Source organism: Antedon bifida, chromosome 7 (genome assembly GCF_963402885.1).
Source record: "Antedon bifida chromosome 7, ecAntBifi1.1, whole genome shotgun sequence".
NCBI lineage: Eukaryota > Metazoa > Echinodermata > Crinoidea > Comatulida > Antedonidae > Antedon > Antedon bifida.
In genome coordinates, this window is record NC_136232.1 from 27,036,069 (window position 1) to 27,056,311 (window position 20,243).

Sequence of the window (20,243 nt, forward strand, 5' to 3'; positions counted from 1 at the left end):
TATTTCGACCTTTTTATTTTTTGACATAAATGGTTACTATACGTCTATAAGATGCTTATAACGCAATATATGCACATATATAGCAATAATATTGCATAATAACAGTATTTTAAAAAGTGCGTATTTTGGCCATTTTTCGAAAAAAATCCCTTACTATTATAGTACAGGGATTTTTTCAAAAATGGCCATATTTCGACCTTTTTGTTTTTTGACATAAATGGTTACTATACGTCTATAAGAGTACAGGGATTTTTTCAAAAATGGCCATATTTCGACCTTTTTGTTTTTTGACATAAATGGTTACTATACGTCTATAAGATGCTTATAACGCAATATATGCACATATATAGCAATAATATTGCATAATAACAGTATTTTAAAAAGTACGTATTTTGGCCATTTTTGGAAAAAATCCCTTACTATAGTACAGGGATTTTTTCCAAAAATGGCCATATTTCGACCTTTTTATTTTTTGACATAAATGGTTACTATACGTCTATAAGATGCTTATAACGCAATATATGCACATATATAGCAATAATATTGGATAATAACAGTATTTTAAAAAGTGCGTATTTTGGCCATTTTTCGAAAAATTCCCTTACTATAGTACAGGGATTTTTTCCAAAAATGGCCATATTTCGACCTTTTTATTTTTTGACATAAATGGTTACTATACGTCTATAAGATGCTTATAACGCAATATATGCACATATATAGCAATAATATTGCATAATTACAGTATTTTAAAAAGTGCGTATTTTGGCCATTTTTCGAAAAAATCCCTTAGTATAGTACAGGGATTTTTTCCAAAAATGGCCATATTTCGACCTTTTTATTTTTTGACATAAATGGTTACTATACGTCTATAATATGCTTATAACGCAATATATGCACATATATAGCAATAATATTGCATAATAACAGTATTTTAAAAAGTGCGTATTTTGGCCATTTAAAAAAAAAATCCCTTACTATAGTACAAGGATTTTTTCCAAAAATGGCCATATTTCGACCTTTTTATTTTTTGACATAAATGGTTACTATACGTCTATAATATGCTTATAACGCAATATATGCACATATATAGCAATAATATTGCATAATAACAGTATTTTAAAAAGTGCGTATTTTGGCCATTTAAAAAAAAAATCCCTTACTATAGTAGAAGGATTTTTTCCAAAAATGGCCATATTTCGACCTTTTTATTTTTTGACATAAATGGTTACTATACGTCTATAAGATGCTTATAACGCAATATATGCACATATATAGCAATAATATTGCATAATAACAGTATTTTAAAAAGTGCGTATTTTGGCCATTTTTCGAAAAAATCCATGTACTATAGTACATGGAATTTTTCCAAAAATGGCCATATTTCGACCTTTTTATTTTTTGACATAAATGGTTACTGTACGTCTATAAGATGCTTATAACGCAATATATGCACATATATAGCAATAATATTGCATAATAACAGTATTTTAAAAAGTGCGTATTTTGGCCATTTTTCGAAAAAAATCCCTTACTATAGTACAGGGATTTTTCCAAAAATGGCCATATTTCGACCTTTTTATTTTTTGACATAAATGGTTACTATACGTCTATAAGATGCTTATAACGCAATATATGCACATATATAGCAATAATATTGCATAATAACAGTATTTTAAAAAGTGCGTATTTTGGCCATTTTTCGAAAAAAATCCCTTACTATATATAGTACAGGGATTTTTTCAAAAATGGCCATATTTCGACCTTTTTGTTTTTTGACATAAATGGTTACTATACGTCTATAAGATGCTTATAACGCAATATATGCACATATATAGCAATAATATTGCATAATAACAGTATTTTAAAAAGTACGTATTTTGGCCATTTTTGGAAAAAATCCCTTACTATAGTACAGGGATTTTTTCCAAAAATGGCCATATTTCGACCTTTTTATTTTTTGACATAAATGGTTACTATACGTCTATAATATGCTTATAACGCAATATATGCACATATATAGCAATAATATTGCATAATAACAGTATTTTAAAAAGTGCGTATTTTGGCCATTTTAAAAAAAAATCCCTTACTATAGTACAAGGATTTTTTCCAAAAATGGCCATATTTCGACCTTTTTATTTTTTGACATAAATGGTTACTATACGTCTATAAGATGCTTATAACGCAATATATGCACATATATAGCAATAATATTGCATAATAACAGTATTTTAAAAAGTGCGTATTTTGGCCATTTTTCGAAAAAATCCATGTACTATAGTACATGGAATTTTTCCAAAAATGGCCATATTTCGACCTTTTTATTTTTTGACATAAATGGTTACTGTACGTCTATAAGATGCTTATAACGCAATATATGCACATATATAGTAATATTATTGTATAATAACAGTATTTTAAAAAGTGCGTATTTTGGCCATTTTTCGAAAAAATCCCTTAGTATAGTACAGGGATTTTTTTCCAAAAATGGCCATATTTTGACCTTTTTATTTTTTGACATAAATGGTTACTATACGTCTATAAGATGCTTATAACGCAATATATGCACATATATAGCAATAATATTGCATAATAACAGTATTTTAAAAAGTGCGTATTTTGGCCATTTTTCGAAAAAATCCATGTACTATAGTACATGGAATTTTTCCAAAAATGGCCATATTTCGACCTTTTTATTTTTTGACATAAATGGTTACTGTACGTCTATAAGATGCTTATAACGCAATATATGCACATATATAGCAATAATATTGCATAATAACAGTATTTTAAAAAGTGCGTATTTTGGCCATTTTTCGAAAAAAATCCCTTACTATAGTACAGTGATTTTTCCAAAAATGGCCATATTTCGACCTTTTTATTTTTTGACATAAATGGTTACTATACGTCTATAAGATGCTTATAACGCAATATATGCACATATATAGCAATAATATTGCATAATAACAGTATTTTAAAAAGTGCGTATTTTGGCCATTTTTCGAAAAAAATCCCTTACTATATATAGTACAGGGATTTTTTCAAAAATGGCCATATTTCGACCTTTTTGTTTTTTGACATAAATGGTTACTATACGTCTATAAGATGCTTATAACGCAATATATGCACATATATAGCAATAATATTGCATAATAACAGTATTTTAAAAAGTACGTATTTTGGCCATTTTTGGAAAAAATCCCTTACTATAGTACAGGGATTTTTTCAAAAAATGGCCATATTTCGACCTTTTTATTTTTTGACATAAATGGTTACTATACGTCTATAATATGCTTATAACGCAATATATGCACATATATAGCAATAATATTGCATAATAACAGTATTTTAAAAAGTGCGTATTTTGGCCATTTTTAAAAAAAATCCCTTACTATAGTACAAGGATTTTTTCCAAAAATGGCCATATTTCGACCTTTTTATTTTTTGACATAAATGGTTACTATACGTCTATAAGATGCTTATAACGCAATATATGCACATATATAGCAATAATATTGCATAATAACAGTATTTTAAAAAGTGCGTATTTTGGCCATTTTTCGAAAAAATCCATGTACTATAGTACATGGAATTTTTCCAAAAATGGCCATATTTCGACCTTTTTATTTTTTGACATAAATGGTTACTGTACGTCTATAAGATGCTTATAACGCAATATATGCACATATATAGTAATATTATTGTATAATAACAGTATTTTAAAAAGTGCGTATTTTGGCCATTTTTCGAAAAAATCCCTTAGTATAGTACAGGGATTTTTTTCCAAAAATGGCCATATTTTGACCTTTTTATTTTTTGACATAAATGGTTACTATACGTCTATAAGATGCTTATAACGCAATATATGCACATATATAGCAATAATATTGCATAATAACTGTATTTTAAAAAGGGCGTATTTTGGCCATTTTTCGAAAAAATCCCTTACTATAATAGTACAGGGATTTTTTCAAAAAATGGCCATATTTCGACCTTTTTATTTTTTGACATAAATGGTTACTATACGTCTATAAGATGCTTATAACGCAATATATGCAACTATAGGCCTAGTATAGGGATTTTTTCAAAAAATGGCCATATTTCAACCTTTTTATTTTTTGATATAACTGGTTACTATAGCATGATTGACATGCGCAGAACCCATTATTCGACTCTGCGCATATCTAATATGCTATAGTAACCATTTATGTCAAAAAATTATTTTCGACCATTTTATTTTTTGACATAACTGGTTACTATAGCATAAGTGACATGCGCAGAACCCATTATTCGACTCTGCGCATGTTTATTATGCGATAGTAACCATTTAGGTCTAAAAATAAAAGGATCGAAAATTGGCCATTTTTCGAAAATTTTCCTGTACAGGGATTTTTTCCAAAAATTTCCTTGTACAGAGATTTTTTCCAAAAATGACCTATTTATTTTTCGCTATAACTGGTTACTATAGCATAATTAACATGCGCAGAACCCATTATTCGACTCTGCGCATGTCTATTATGCTATAGTAACCATTTATGTCTAAAAATAATTTTCGACCATTTTATTTTTTTACATAACTGGTTACTACAGCATAACTGACATGCGCAGAACCCATTATTCGACTCTGCGCATGTTTATTATGCGATAGTAACCATTTATGTCTAAAAATAAAACGGTCAATAATTGGCCATTTTTCAAAAATTTCCCTGTACTATAGTACAGGAATTTTTTCCGAAAATGGCCATATTTTGACCTTTTTATTTTTCGATATAACTGGTTACTATAGCATAATTGACATGCGCAGAACCCATTATTCGACTCTGCGCATGTTTATTTTGCTATAGTAACCCTTTATGTCTAAAAATAACTTTCGACCATTTTATTTTTTTACATAACTGGTTACCATAGCATAATTGACATGCGCAGAACCCATTATTCGACTCTGCGCATGTTTAATATGCTATAGTAACCATTCATGTCTAAAAATAATTTTCGACCATTTTATTTTTTGACATAGCATAATAAGATGATGATAACACAATACATGCGCGTATATGGCACTATTTTCGCATAATTATTGAATTTTAAAAAGTGGCTATTTTGGCCATTTTTCGAAAAAAATTCCTGTACTATTAGTACAGGGAAATTTTCGAAAAATGGCCAAATTTCGATCTTTTTATTTATCGATTTAACTGGTTACTATGGCTCTATAAGATGATGATATATGCGCATATATTGCACTATTTTCTCCTAATAATTGAATTTTAAAAAGTGGCTATTTTGGACATTTTTCGAAAAAAATCTGTACTATAGTACAGGGAAATTTTCGAAAAATGGCCAAATTTCGATCTTTTTATTTTTCGATTTAACTGGTTACTATGGCTCTATAAGATGATGATATATGCGCATATATTGCACTATTTTCGCCTAATAATTGAATTTTAAAAAGTGGCTATTTTGGCCATTTTTCCACAAAAAAAATAGACAGTAGTTAACGAGTAAAAACATTTACTGTAGTATTTGTTTTTAGCGATTATCTTCTTTAATAATTATTTTGTTAACAATTATTTTGTTACTATGTTTTAATGATCATCATTGTGTTCCAATAATTTGAATAGTTTTCTACTACTTTTTAAACTCATTCAAATTCTTGGTTAAATTCAGTACATTTTGTGAATGGGATTATGAATATCTTGTGCGGCGTAACGGTGCTATGCAATCTTTCGCTTTATTGGTCTTAATTATGCCAAGTACAATGAATTCCTTTTAAACGGGCAAATAAAATGTCTTGAATCTTGACTCCCTAACCCCTCAGGACATTTGATTCTCGGTCCTGGCACCACCAATTATTAATATTGGTCTACTACTCACACTCAACTAGCTAAAAGGGAAAAATTTATTTTTACATAACTTTCCATAATAAACATACCATTATAAAACAAGAATGTCAACATTGAATTTTGTAATTCATGAATAAAAATGTATGAATATTAAGGTCAAAAGATCAAAAGGTCAAAAGGACCAGAATACAAATTTGATAATGTGTATATTGGTTATTTCTCTCAATTAAACCTTAAAACATAATGTTTACCGTATCTGCACTCTGATAATGAATGGATCATATATTGGTACTTACAAACTTGTCTACAGATTGCTAGGCCAGTCATAGAATTGAGGCTCAAACGATTCATACTCATAACTATACATGTTACTGCGTACAAACGTTTCTTTGTCTTCAGGTTCGGGGTACAAAGAAGCGGCCTTGGTGGCGTACGCGTGCTCGGCAACTCGAACAGCGATCTTCACGGACACCTCACGTACATCTTTAAGTGGGGGATAAACTCGCCCCTCTTTCAAGTTGTCTTTTGTTACTAGGTCGGCAAGTGCCTACAATAAATGTTGGTAATGTGGTAAAGCCCATGTGTAACAAACATATCATTTATCTTTTATAAATAAATTTTAACTTGTTAGTAAACCATTTGTCAAGTACTTACTTGCTACGTTTCACTCAGCTTGGTCACGCAGCAAGTAAGTACTTGACAATTGGTTAACGAAAAGTTAAATTTATTTATAAAATATGTATTTGAAACCAGATGAAATTCTTTTAAATATCTTTTATTTGGAAGACTAGAGTTATGTTTATTAGGAAATTGTACTTGGTAAGCTACTATATGAATCATACAGCTAAACATGTCAATAGCAGACTGAAAAAAAGTTAAGCTCTGTGTACACTATCAAATTAGTTTGACGAAAAAGTGTGATTTGCCCAAATATGCTAGTGATATGCCCAAATATGGTAGTGATAGGCATCATCATGTCTATATATCATCATCACATTATTTTTTTGTCACATAAAGTTTGATAGTGTAAACAGAGCTTTAGGTACAGACGATACCACAATATAATACAGGACCAATCTTACCTTAGCAGCTACTAGGAATATTTTGTCGCTAACATGGTGAATTTTGAAGAGTATAACACTAAGGGCAACACCTGGGAAAATGTATGAGTTGTTGCCCTGACCTGGATGAAGTATGCTGCCATCTTGAAGGGTGTATGATGGGAAGGGGCTACCGCTTGCAAACACACATTTACCCTAGTGTACACAAATAAAAAGATGACACAAATATGTCATTTCATTCTAAAAAAATTACTGTCAAAATATATTTTTTATTTATATGTTTTTCTTCCCAACTTTTCTTCCGAGCAATCCAGTTCTCAGTGCTGCATCTCTACATATGACAGTATTTGTCCAGTATCATAGCTAAGTCCATAATCCAGAAACTCATGTGTATCACATGTGATGCCTGTATCATTTAAGTTTGGGTTAAGGGTTAGATTATGGTCTATGATACTAGGAGATACACATGTGAAGCTGTATCACAGTATTTTCCCAGACAATGTAAATCTGCTACTACTTACATTTGTTAGTTTGTATGCCTGTTCAGCTGTACATTCTGCTTTACTAGTTGGATTACTAAGAGCAAATATAATTGGACGTTTATTAAATGAAGCCATTGATTTAATAATGTCTTCAGTAAAAGCACCAGCTACTGCAGCTGCTCCTGTGAAACAAAATCAACAACTATTAGTACTGACGTCCTTTTATCATTATAGTTTCATTCATTCAACATTTATTTAGAAACAGTTCAAGAAATAAAAAAAGCATACATTTACAATAACTTAAATGGTAACATTAAATAAGAACCGTTTCTGGGATCAGAAAAAGAACTTGTCAAATACCAACCTAAAAAACAAAACAATGGTAATATTAGGGACCTCCAATTTTCAGTGACCTACGACCTAACTAGGTCATGTCAAGTGATGTGTCGCTGGACAAGGTTGGGGAGGAAGCACATCCATCCACACGTGCACAATCAATTTATATGACCTAATTTCATCATTGTCGCAAATCAAGACTAATATACTAACCAATACTATTGGTATACTTACCAATGATGGCCGTTGGTTTGATTTTATTGATTACATCTGCTAAGTCTGTTATATGTTCATGTTTATGAGCAAACGCTGCTTTTTCATGGTTTATTCCACCTGATGGTCGATCCTAAAAAACAAACATAAACTGGAGTTGATCTTGAGAATATGATTACAATCAAGTGGACACTCTTACCATATATGGTAAAAGAATTAATTGATTAATAATACTGCAGAATTACATTTTATGGTAAGCCTCTGTCTCTACTCGCTGTACTGGGCAGTCATCACATGTGGTAGAGTATTGAGCATTTAACTTTTTACTGCTCATACTACGATACTGTAAGAACTTACTTTACAGACCAAGCCTCTAGAATCAACCAGCCACATCTTTGAACGTGCCTCTTCAAGTGGCACTCCTTGCTCTACCATTGCCATCACAAGCAGGCTAGCTATTCCTAGCGACGCCTACAAAAAAAACAAATTGAAGTTTATTAATATCCTCCAAACATGAACATGATGCATTAGGTAGTAAGTTAAGAGAAGTAGCATTCTACAGCCTGACTCTATAACACCACTGTGTTGTAGAATAGGATAGAGCATAATTACTTTCTGACTTTAATTTGTAGGCACTAATGCAATACACAACGATATCAACTTTTCTATTTGACGAAAACAAAGCTGATGATTATTTTTTAGTCTTACCTCTCCAGCTCCTTGGAAGACAAATTTATTATCTTTAAGTTCTGTTTGTGTAATTCTTAGACTGGCCATGATCCCTGCAACAGCCACTGACGCTGTCCCTGTGTGGTTTAAACATCTTATATCAGTCAAAATGTTTTAAGTAGGATTATATTATAAACATTGATGTAAAAATGAATGAAGCCAAAAGATCAAATCACCCTTTTCCTTCCAAAACCAATTTTTTTTTTTAATTATAAAATATGTTTGGAATAAAACCATTTTTATAACACAGATACCATGGGTATTACGATATTAATAAAAAAGCTAGAAAACAGTAAAGAAGCATTAGTTACTGTAGGTATAACAATGGTAAGACTATAGTAATTGGCAGTATTATATTATTATATGTACCTTGTAAAATGGTATGATAAATTTCAATGTCACAATAAATTTCCACAATGAAAAAAATCAATTATTACAAAACATGCTTTATGATTGAATATGTAAGGGTAATGTATTTTACAGTTCCTACCATTATCATTTACTTTATAGATTGTGAATATTAAGTAAAGTTACTGGTATGTACTACCTTGTATATCGTCATTAAAGGTGCAGTATTTATTTCTGTACTTCTCTAGGAATCGGAAGGCATTATGATTTCCAAAATCTTCAAACTGAATTAAACAATCTTGGCCATACCTATAAGAGATATGAGAAGGTAAAACACAACTAAAGTTACGACACCTGAAATTGATAAATTTACATTATGGTATTATAACTAAAAAGAAGCACAATGACATGCTGTTGGTACTGGTTATATAAAAATGAAAATGTAAAATTACGTGGAAACAACGGCTTGCATGAACTCATCTATAAACTCATCATAATTATCAGATCTATCACGTGGTTTCTTTAGACCAATGTAAAAATCATCTTTAAGCAGACTCTGAAAGAAAATAAAATGAATAATATTAAATACAAAATAGGCAGATAAAGATTGAATGGATAAGCTGAAATAGCTCTTTACAAAGTAAGGGTCAAATGGAAAAGAAACCAACTAATACCACACCAGAACTAATAGGGACTTAGATCCCCATAGTTAACTAAGTAACTAAATAATACCAGGAGAGGACTAAGGTAGTATTCTTGAATCAAGAAGCCAGCCCACCAACAGTATAGCTTATAACCACACCATGGATGCTCAGGGTTGCACCAAGGATTGTGCAAATATTACAAAGTAATAGCAACAATATTTCCAAAAAAATCTCAATTACATAAAAGCATCACCTGATTATTTGTGCCTACGTCGAGTACAATGGGTAGACACTGTGAGGGCGGCACACCTGCAATTGCGGTATAAAGCGCTAATTTACCAACCGGTATACCCATACCAAAACTACCAAGATCTCCGAGACCAAGAATGCGTTCACCATCGGTAACTACAATCGCCTGAAAAAAATAAATGATGTTTTCTAATGTTTTTGTTTGTTTTATCTAAAATCAATAAAATTCCAGTACTTTGGGTTACTCCATTAATTTTAAATTTATATACTTTTGAAATATGTAAATAAATTGAAAAAGTGTGAACATTATGTACCTTAACATTTCTTTCAGGCCATGATGCTAACATATCTGCTATGTGACCTTTGTCCTGAATGGTTATAAAGAGACCACGAGGCCGACGGAATATAAGTCCATACTTTTCACACGCTAAGCCAACCGTCGGAGTGTAAACGATTGGCATCATCTGGTCTAGATTGTTGCACAACACACGGTAGAAAAGTTTCTCATTACGGTCCTATAGAAAAAAGAGAAAAAAACGCGGCATAAGCAAATTTTAAATACTTTTTATTAAAAATAAATTTTATTGAGGTTTTTGTAGTGATTAAACAAAGTTACTAAACTCAAAGTTAAGCTCAGTGTATGAAATAGGTAATAAAATGAACCTAAAATTAAATCAAATTTAAATATACCTGTACATCCATGAGCTGTATATAACGATCCAAGTCCGTTGGTTGGCGCGTAAAATTCTGCAAGATTCGGTTCTCTTGCATCTCCGGAGTGGAGACAACAGGGGGCAGCAGACCATGGAGTCCAAGCGCTTGACGCTCTCGGATTGAGAATGCCGTACCCTGAAATGATATTGATAATATGAATCATTAATTTGTATATAATTTTAATTTTTCAAGTTTATAACTCGACTGAAGAGTGAAATGCTTTACTAACAAGCAAGTACTAAGTTTTGCATTCAAAGACCATTTTAGTTACATAAAATTGCTTAAACAGAGCATATGGAAATACTATCATGTCTACACTACAGTAACTTAAGGGGTAACATTACAATCAATTTTGATTTAACTTAAATAATTTAACTGAAAAAAAGGTTTATTTAATAAATATATTATTTATATGTATTATTCCTTTTAATTATAAACAATTATATCATCATTGATTGATGAAATATAATAGTTTTTTCAATTTGATAAACTATTATTATAGGCATAGTAACTATAATATAATAGTTTCAATGAAGTACATTCAATTCCTCAAGTAGACAGTTATCATAATATCAATAGAGTTCAAAACATATAGAATTATGTCAACATGATTCCAATGTTCTATTGACTTTATCAAATCTAATTGCGCCACAACTTCTTTTTTTATCTTGGCCAATTAAGTTTGAACTTTTAACCCATCCACATATGTTTTTACTACATAATGGATTTGTCCACTGAATGGGCATTTTGTTAATTTTTAAATATTTAATTAGCAACTATTATTTTACAAGAAATCAACAACAGATCATTTATGCTAATTACAGAAGTTTAATTACAAAACAACTTAAATTAAATGTATCAAATCTAAAAACTGTTGTAATAAATAGAATTGTGGTTTTTAATTTATCAGTACAATAACCTTTATAATAACTAGATTTGAACTCGTCACTACGGACGAGTTAGGTTATCCGCAGCGCAAAAGCCACGTGCACGTCATACGTTAGAATATTGCGCGCAGAAAAACGATTATGCCATTGTAAAAATGTTAGTGCGCTCTCTATTTTGCGTCACGTCAAAGTATATACGGTATACACTATATTCTGTATACGTACTACATACAGTGCAGAATAGGTGAAAATAAGGGACCCAAGTTATTGACGCTTTTGGACATGATGACGTCATCACAATTTAAAAAATGGTAGATTATGCGAAAGATAATTGATTGGCCTAGACAATATAACAAAATGGGGGGAAATGGAATACGGATAAGTGGAGATGCGCTCTATTAAATGTGATGAGCTATGCGAAAGAGACAAAAATCCTATATTTTATATTCGAGTGGCCATACGATGACGTCACAATGTCTGGTTAGCCATATCGATGCATGATTCGATATCTACAACTCATCAACTTCCTGAATATGCAATTTTAAAAAAGTTCACCACGTAGTTTACAATCTATGACTGTTTTAAAAAAGGCAAAATTTTGACAAATTTTTTAACTTTTTCATTAAAAACGCGCGCAAATTGTTTAATTCTACGTGCTCGTATGACGTGATTTTAAGTCGAAATTGATTGAAAATTGGTAAATTTACTAGAAAAGGCTGAAAAAACAAAAATCAAGCAAAAAAAAGATGTTTTTGCGCTACGTGCGCACGTGCGCGTAAAAATATTGCGCACGCGTGGGAATTTTTGAAATGCTCAAAATGACCTGAAACGCGTAGAAAGTTGATTAGAAATTGATTTTACGCATTCTGAAATTTTAAACGCGCGTCCGCGCGTAACTTTCTGTGAAACATGCCATTTTTAATCCATAGAAAGTTTGCACTTGATATGACTTAAATGTTCACCAAGTGTCATTACAAAATGACTTTTGGTTTTTAGTCTATGTTAAATACGCAAAATTCATAAAATCGCGCGTAGCTTACGCTGCGCGACTCTAAAGTAAAAAAACGAACTGTCCTGCACTTCTACAGATAGAGGTAAATCTTCTGACAAAGTTATACGATGTAATGTTGATCAGAATTTGAGATACACGTGACACAAAATTCTGGGAAAGAAAGAAGAATAACATAGAAAACTAGATTTGAACTCGTCACTTTGACGAGTTCGGGTTATCCGCGCAAACGCAACATGCACATATTTTAAACTACATGAACCTCGACAATTATTATGCCATCCTATGACATGAATTAAATATGTTTACAGTGCTGAATTGTACCTATTTTGTAGCATACAGCATATTACAGTATTTACAAAATACATTGTATGTTATATACAGTGTAGCATAGACGAAATTACAAGACCCATCTTTTAAATCCAATTATTAACACGATGACGTCATCAAATTGACATTATAAAGATAACAATTTTTGAAGATAATCATCTAAATAATTACATTAATACAAATTTGAAGAATTTTGGGCACGTAAAAGTGAGATGCGCTCTCGTTTAAATGCAATGAACTTTTCCGCAAGAGATGAAAATACGACTTTTTTTATTCAACTGGCCATATGATGACATCACAACATCTGATTGGCAAAATTTTCACATGAATTCGTATCTACAATCCAATAGCTTCCATAAAACGTTTTATTCATGATTATCACTTTTTATTCTGACGAGCTATAACAGATTGAAATTTACTGTAAAGATGAAATAAGGTGACCCACGTTATTTACATTTTTAGACACGATGACGTCATAAAAATTAAAATATTTTTAACTCATGGAAAAGATAGTTGATTGACCTAGACAGTATTAAAATATCTGAGGAAATGGAATACGTATAAGCGAGATGCGCTCTATTTAATGTGATGAGCAATAACGAAAGAGTAAAAAATCCTATATTTTACATTTGTGTGGCCATACGATGACGTCATAACATCCGAGGGGTAATGATTCTGCATGAATTCATATCTTCAACATATCTGCTTACATATTAAATTTAAAAAATTGGGGGTCATGGATGATCCTGAGGAGCTATAATAGATTCAAAATAGGCATAATTTTGACAATATTGTGTAACATTTTCAACTAAAGCGCGCGCAAATGGTATAAATCAACGTGTTCGTATGACGTCATTTTAATTTGAAATGATGTCAATCTTTTTCAAAATGACTAGGAAAGGCTGGAAAATTACAATTCAAGGGAAAAAAACATGATTTTCGTACTCCGTGCGCACCATACGCGTAAATTATTTTGCGCGCGCGGGAATTTTTGACATGCTCAAAATGTCATGATCAGCGTAGAAAGTTTATTAGAAATTAATTTTGCGCATTTTAAAACTTTAAATGCGCGTGCGCGCGTAACTTCTTGTAAAACATGCCATTTTTAATCCATAGAAAATTGACCTATGATATGAATTATAATTTTATTAAGTTTCATGAAACAATATTTGTTGGTTCTAAAGTTATGATCAGTTATAGAAATTCATAAAATCGCGCGTAACTTACGCAACGCGGATCTGACATCGTCCAAAAGCTTGGCTGCACATCTACACTTCAATGTCAATCTTTTTACCAAGTTATAGAAAGTTATGTTTACAAGCAATAGAGATATGCTGGTCACAAAAATCCGGGAAAGAAAGAAGAATAACAAAGAAGATGAAAAAGATATTTACAATCACATGGGTTATCCTGCAACTAAGTTGCGGATAACCAACTAGATTTGAACTCGTCACTACGGACGAGTTAGGTTATCCGCAGCGCAAAAGCCACGTGCACGTCATACGTTAGAATATTGCGCGCAGAAAAACGATTATGCCATTGTAAAAATGTTAGTGCGCTCTCTATTTTGCGTCACGTCAAAGTATATACGGTATACACTATATTCTGTATACGTACTACATACAGTGCAGAATAGGTGAAAATAAGGGACCCAAGTTATTGACGCTTTTGGACATGATGACGTCATCACAATTTAAAAAATGGTAAATTATGCGAAAGATAATTGATTGGCCAAGACAATATAACAAAATGGGGGGAAATGGAATACGGATAAGTGGAGATGCGCTCTATTAAATGTGATGAGCTATGCGAAAGAGACAAAAATCCTATATTTTATATTCGAGTGGCCATACGATGACGTCACAATGTCCGGTTAGCCATATCGATGCATGATTCGATATCTACAACTCATCAACTTCCAGAATATGCAATTTTAAAAAAGTTCACCACGTAGTTTACAATCTATGACTGTTTTAAAAAAGGCAAAATTTTGACAAATTTTTTAACTTTTTCATTAAAAACGCGCGCAAATTGTTTAATTCTACGTGCTCGTATGACGTGATTTTAAGTCGAAATTGATTGAAAATTGGTAAATTTACTAGAAAAGGCTGAAAAAACAAAAATCAAGCAAAAAAAAGATGTTTTTGCGCTACGTGCGCACGTGCGCGTAAAAATGTTGCGCACGCGTGGGAATTTTTGAAATGCTCAAAATGACCTGAAACGCGTAGAAAGTTGATTAGAAATGAATTTTTCGCAATTTGAAATTTTAAACGCGCGTGCGCGCGTAACTTTATGTCAAACATGCCATTTTTAATCCATAGAAAGTTTGCCCTTGATATGACTTAAATGTTCACCAAGTGTCATTACAAAATGACTTTTGCTTTTTAGTCTATGTAAAATACGCAAAATTCATAAAATCGCGCGTAGCTTACGCTGCGCGACTCTAAAGTAAAAAAACGAGCAGTCCTGCACTTCTAAAGATAGAGGTAAATCTTCTGACAAAGTTATACGATGTAATGTTGATCAGAATTTGAGATACACGTGACACAAAATTTTGGGAAAGAAAGAAGAATAACATAGAAAAACGAGACCCATCTTTTAAATCCAATTATTAACACGGTGACGTCATCAAATTGGCATATAAAGATAACAATTTTAGAAGATAATTATCTAAATAATTACATTAAAACAAATTTGAAGAATTTTGGGCACGTAAAAGTGAGATGCGCTCTATTTAATGTGATGAGCAATAACGAAAGAGTAAAAAATCCTATATTTTACATTCGTGTGGCCATACGATGACGTCATAACATCCGAGGGGTAAAGATTCTGGTTGAATTCATATCTACAACATATCTGCTTACATATTAAATTAAAAAAAATGGGGGTCATGTATGATCCTGAGGAGCTATAATAGATTAAAAATAGGCATAATTTTGACAATATTTTGTCACTTTTGCAACTAAAACGCGCGCAAATGGTCTAAATCAACCTGTTCGTATGACGTCATTTTAATTTGAAATGATGTCAATCTTTTTCAAAATGACTAGGAAAGACTGTAAAATTATAATTCAAGAGAAAAACACATGATTTTCATGCTCCGTGCGCACCTTACGCGTAATTTTTTTCGCGCGCGTGGGAATTTTTGACATGCTCAAAATGTCATGATCAGCGTAGAAAGTTGATTAGAAATTAATTTTGCGCATTTTAAAATTTTAAATGCGCGTGCACGCGTAACTTCTTGTGAAACATGCCATTTTTAATCCATAGAAAGTTCGCCCTTGATATGACTTAAATGTTCACCAAGTGTCAATACAAAATGACTTTTGGTTTATAATCTATGATCAATCATTGAAATTCATAAAATCGCGCGTAACTTACGCTGCGCGACTCTAACGTCATTAAAAATATGGAGGTGCACAACTTCATGTAAATGTCCATATGTTGACCAAGTTATGAAATGTTATGTTTACAAGAATGACAGATATGCGTGACACAAAATTCTGGGAAAGAAAGAAGAATAACAAAGAAGATAAAAAAAGAAACGTGACAATAACAAGGGTTATCCGCAACTAAGTTGCGGATAACCAAAAAAAAAAAAAAAAAAAAAAAAAAGATCCTGACAATAACAAGGGGTTATCCGCCAAGTGCGGATAACCAATTAATCATTACCAGTACTACTACCTAACAACATTTTATTTATTTAGCCTTTAGGCCTATAGTAGCTAGAAGTTATATATTTTTAGTTTATTGATTACCATGCATGAATGGACTGAAGCAGAAAAAAACCACACATGACATTGACAGCCAATAATAAGGCCTAGCATTATGATTCCAAAACCAACCTTATTAAGACGTTGATCTCTCAATAACTCTGATCCAAAACGTCTAAGCTCCAAACGTGGTCTGTCACTTTTGCCAGACATTATGAATTTATTTTATTCGATCTTTGTGAGTAGTTTTCTAGGCCGAAGATGTTGAAAATATAACCGGCGAAAAACTCAACACACACGGCGAGATCAGCTGATATGCAAGTGATTACCGCAGGTTATATTGCTCAATTCGGATATTTGTAATACCGTATTTCAAACACTCCCCATTATCACCCGGCTCCGATACAATGCATAATTATTCATAAACAGACAACGATAAACGATTTATCTTATGTCAATAAATTTACCGGTCAAAATGAACTTTAATGGTGGTTGTTGTGCACACAGAGAGGTTTTTATGCAGGTATCCAATGTTGACCTCTAAACGCATTGAAGCATAACTTTTGCGTAGCGCGCGCCTTTCTTCGTAAGTTTGAATTAATTACGATATAAATTGATATCTCGCAAAAATGTACATAAATTAAATGTTTTGAATGGTTAACAACCAACTATTATTATCCATATACTGTGTACGATATGCCCGATATTTTGAAAATCTCCATACAGTGCTCCAGTCTCCAACCTCCAACAAGAAGTCAAAAGGCCCAAGGAGAAGGGTCTATTAATATTATGCCCTATAGATAATAAATAATGATTTGATTGAATGGTGTACTGATTATGACGTACTACTGCGAGATGATTATGATAATGAGAACGCAAAGGTCATGCTTCATTGATCACGATGATGATATTGATCGTAAAATGACAAAATACAAATATCTACAAAGGAGACAATGGCTTATTTACATCAATTATGTAATTTCTTACCTTATTAACTCGTCCATCCAGCATTAGCCGTAACCCAGTGTATGCTTTCGTGATTTTATGATAAGCATTCGACGAGAATCTATACAGTCTCTTGGCCATTTTGGCGGTGACTAATATTACCTAATTACAATCTCCTTTGACAGCACTGAAAGTACATTAAATTATTATCACAGTCCTCCTTCTTTAGAAATATTTTATTTTATTTAAGCATGTGTACCATTTACTGTGATCTTCCTTATTAATTCTGGTCCAACGTATACAGTATACAGTCGTAGTAATATTATGTCTATCGATTATTTTATTCACCAGTAACAAAATGATATAAAAATAATTAATGAGCAATGACTTGAACCTATATAGCATGCGTGCCAAACATTCTTTTGGAGCAACAGACCGTGTGCGTCTTTATTATGATGAGTGGCTGTCTGCTGTCAACGTTGTAGTTGATGCCAATACTAAAATATGAATAGGCCTAGGCGGCTATAGCAAACTATATAATATAATTTTGATTTTTTTAAATATCTTTTAGGTTTTATAACCTAGAGGCCTAGAGCCTATAGGCCTACATTTCAATACCCACATTAATATGACAAGACGTTAATAGGTCTAGCCTAGGTTTTAAGGCTAGCTTAGGTAGGCTAATAAAATATCAATTTATTTCATATTATCAAAAACAATAAAAAGGCAATATTACTTACTGGTTTAACTAAGCTGTGTAGAATCAACAAGCTGATTTATATAGTTCATACAGAATTTAATAATTTTTCAAGCATCTTTGCATTTCGAAACAATCTTGAAAAATGAGATTGTGTGTGTGTGGGCGGCGGCGCCTTTTTATTCTATTTGATGCGCGTGTGTACGCAAAAAAGTCAACGCGCGAGCGTTTAAGTATGCTTTCCCACTAGGGCGCAATGCAAGTACCCGTTGCGTCCTGAGTGGGAACCAAGCTTAAAGCTTAATTTGACCAATTAAGCAACAGTTCGGATTGGTCAATTTACTTGCGTTCGCTTACATTACTGTATGTAGGCCTACTCTTATTAGTTTAAGGCTGAACATAGTGGAATCTATCTATAGGGTTTAAAATGATAGCGCCATCTAACATGCTCCATTGAGTACGAGTTCATAGGCAATACTAATTATAACTAGAATTTAATTCGTCACTTTGACGAATTATAGGTGATCATTTTTATCATTTTACTGAAATTAATTTTTTTTAAACATGCACGTACGTTAACATACGATCGGAAAATGTTGATGTATGTCATCCTATTATATGCTTATAGTGCTGAGTTGTGCCTATATGCCATATACAATATGTACAGTATATACAGTACTGTATATCTATATACAGTGTAGCATAGGTGAAATTACGGGACACACATGTTCTAATTTTTTGGCATGACGTTATCAAACTAAACTTTAAGATGACAATTTCGAAAGATAATTAATTGAGCAAAAAAATATAAGATTTGGAAAAAAATTTGGCACGTAGAAGCGCTGTGCGCGCTCTTTGAATTGTGTATAACTTTGACGAAAAATATGAAAAAACTACTTTTTCACTTCAACTGGCCATATGTTAACGTCACAACATCCGATAGGCTGAATTTTTATATGAATAAATATCTACATTTCATCAGCTTTCATAATAAATTATAATCATCAAGGTAACCTTCAATTCTGAAGAGCTGTAAGATATTCAAATTTACTGCGAAGGTGAAATTACACGGCCTACGTTATTCAAGTTTTTACGCGTGATGACGTCATTAAAATGAAGATAGTGTCAACTCATGATAAAGATAATTAATTAAGCAAGCACATACTGAAAGTTGTGCGAAATTCGAGCACACATAACCAAGATGCGCTCTGTTGAATGTGATAATCTACACAAAAAGATAACAAATCCTAATTTTTAAATTCAAGTGGCCATTTGATGACGTCAAAACATTTTGTACGTAAAATGTGTACATGAATTCATATCTACAACTCAATGGCTTCCAGAATAAGTTAAAAAAATCGGGGGTCATCTTGCATTCTGAAGAATTATTTTCATTTTAAAAAAGACCTATTTTTCACCATTTTCAGAACTTTTGTAAAATAAATGTGCGCATTTTGTCATTTTTAACGTGCTCGTATAGCGTTATTTTAAGTCGGAACTGACTCAAATTTGGTGAATGTACTAAGGATGGTGAGTAGAATGAGATTTGTAAAAAAAATTCATATTTTTTACGCTTTTTAAGTATCGCGCGCGCAAAAACGCATTTTTGCGCAGTAATTTTTTGAAACATGCAAATGGCCTAATTCATGCTCTAAATTGATCAAAACTTAATTTTGAGCTTTTTAAATTTTTAACGCGCGATATCACGCGCATGAACCTACGTGCGCGTGCGTTTTTATTTGCTAATATTTTTACCCTTGATCTGAAGTTTACGTGTAGTGAATTTCATTAATATGTGATAATGAATTATGGAGATATGATTGATAATGTGATTTCGCAAAATGGCGTATAAATGTCGTCACGGATGAGTGATCACGCTGGAAAGCTTATTAGGATTAAGTTGTATTATTTGAAAGATATTCTGAAATTTTTGTAATCATTGACATTAAACTTTTTGAGATAATTCTTACACAAAATAGTGTACAGAAACAATAAAAAGAAAAAAAATAATAAAAAAAAAAATAATAATAAAGATTTTATACAATA

At 31.9% G+C, this 20,243-nt stretch overlaps 1 protein-coding gene across 3 annotated transcripts; it reads right to left on the reverse strand.

Moving 5' to 3' along the window:
* Positions 1 to 5,328: 5,328 nt before the first annotated feature.
* LOC144849139 (NADP-dependent malic enzyme-like) lies at positions 5,329 to 18,373 on the reverse strand. 3 transcript variants are annotated; one of them, XM_078706154.1, is made up of 14 exons: positions 18,241 to 18,373; positions 17,543 to 17,687; positions 10,593 to 10,751; positions 10,217 to 10,417; positions 9,907 to 10,068; positions 9,462 to 9,565; positions 9,209 to 9,318; positions 8,641 to 8,738; positions 8,290 to 8,403; positions 7,954 to 8,065; positions 7,423 to 7,565; positions 6,923 to 7,096; positions 6,137 to 6,387; positions 5,329 to 5,881 (listed from the first exon to the last, which is right to left on the reverse strand). In XM_078706154.1, the coding sequence occupies exons 2-13, from the start codon at positions 17,639 to 17,641 to the stop codon at positions 6,145 to 6,147; spliced, it is 1,719 nt and encodes a 572-aa protein (XP_078562280.1). In that variant the 5' UTR covers positions 17,642 to 17,687; positions 18,241 to 18,373; the 3' UTR covers positions 5,329 to 5,881; positions 6,137 to 6,144. The 3 variants fall into 3 exon arrangements, with proteins under 3 accessions (XP_078562280.1, XP_078562279.1, XP_078562281.1); XM_078706153.1 differs by having other exon boundaries at positions 5,329 to 6,387; XM_078706155.1 differs by lacking the exons at positions 17,543 to 17,687; positions 18,241 to 18,373 and adding an exon at positions 16,688 to 17,083 and having other exon boundaries at positions 5,329 to 6,387.
* Between the last annotated feature and the right edge of the window lie 1,870 nt (positions 18,374 to 20,243).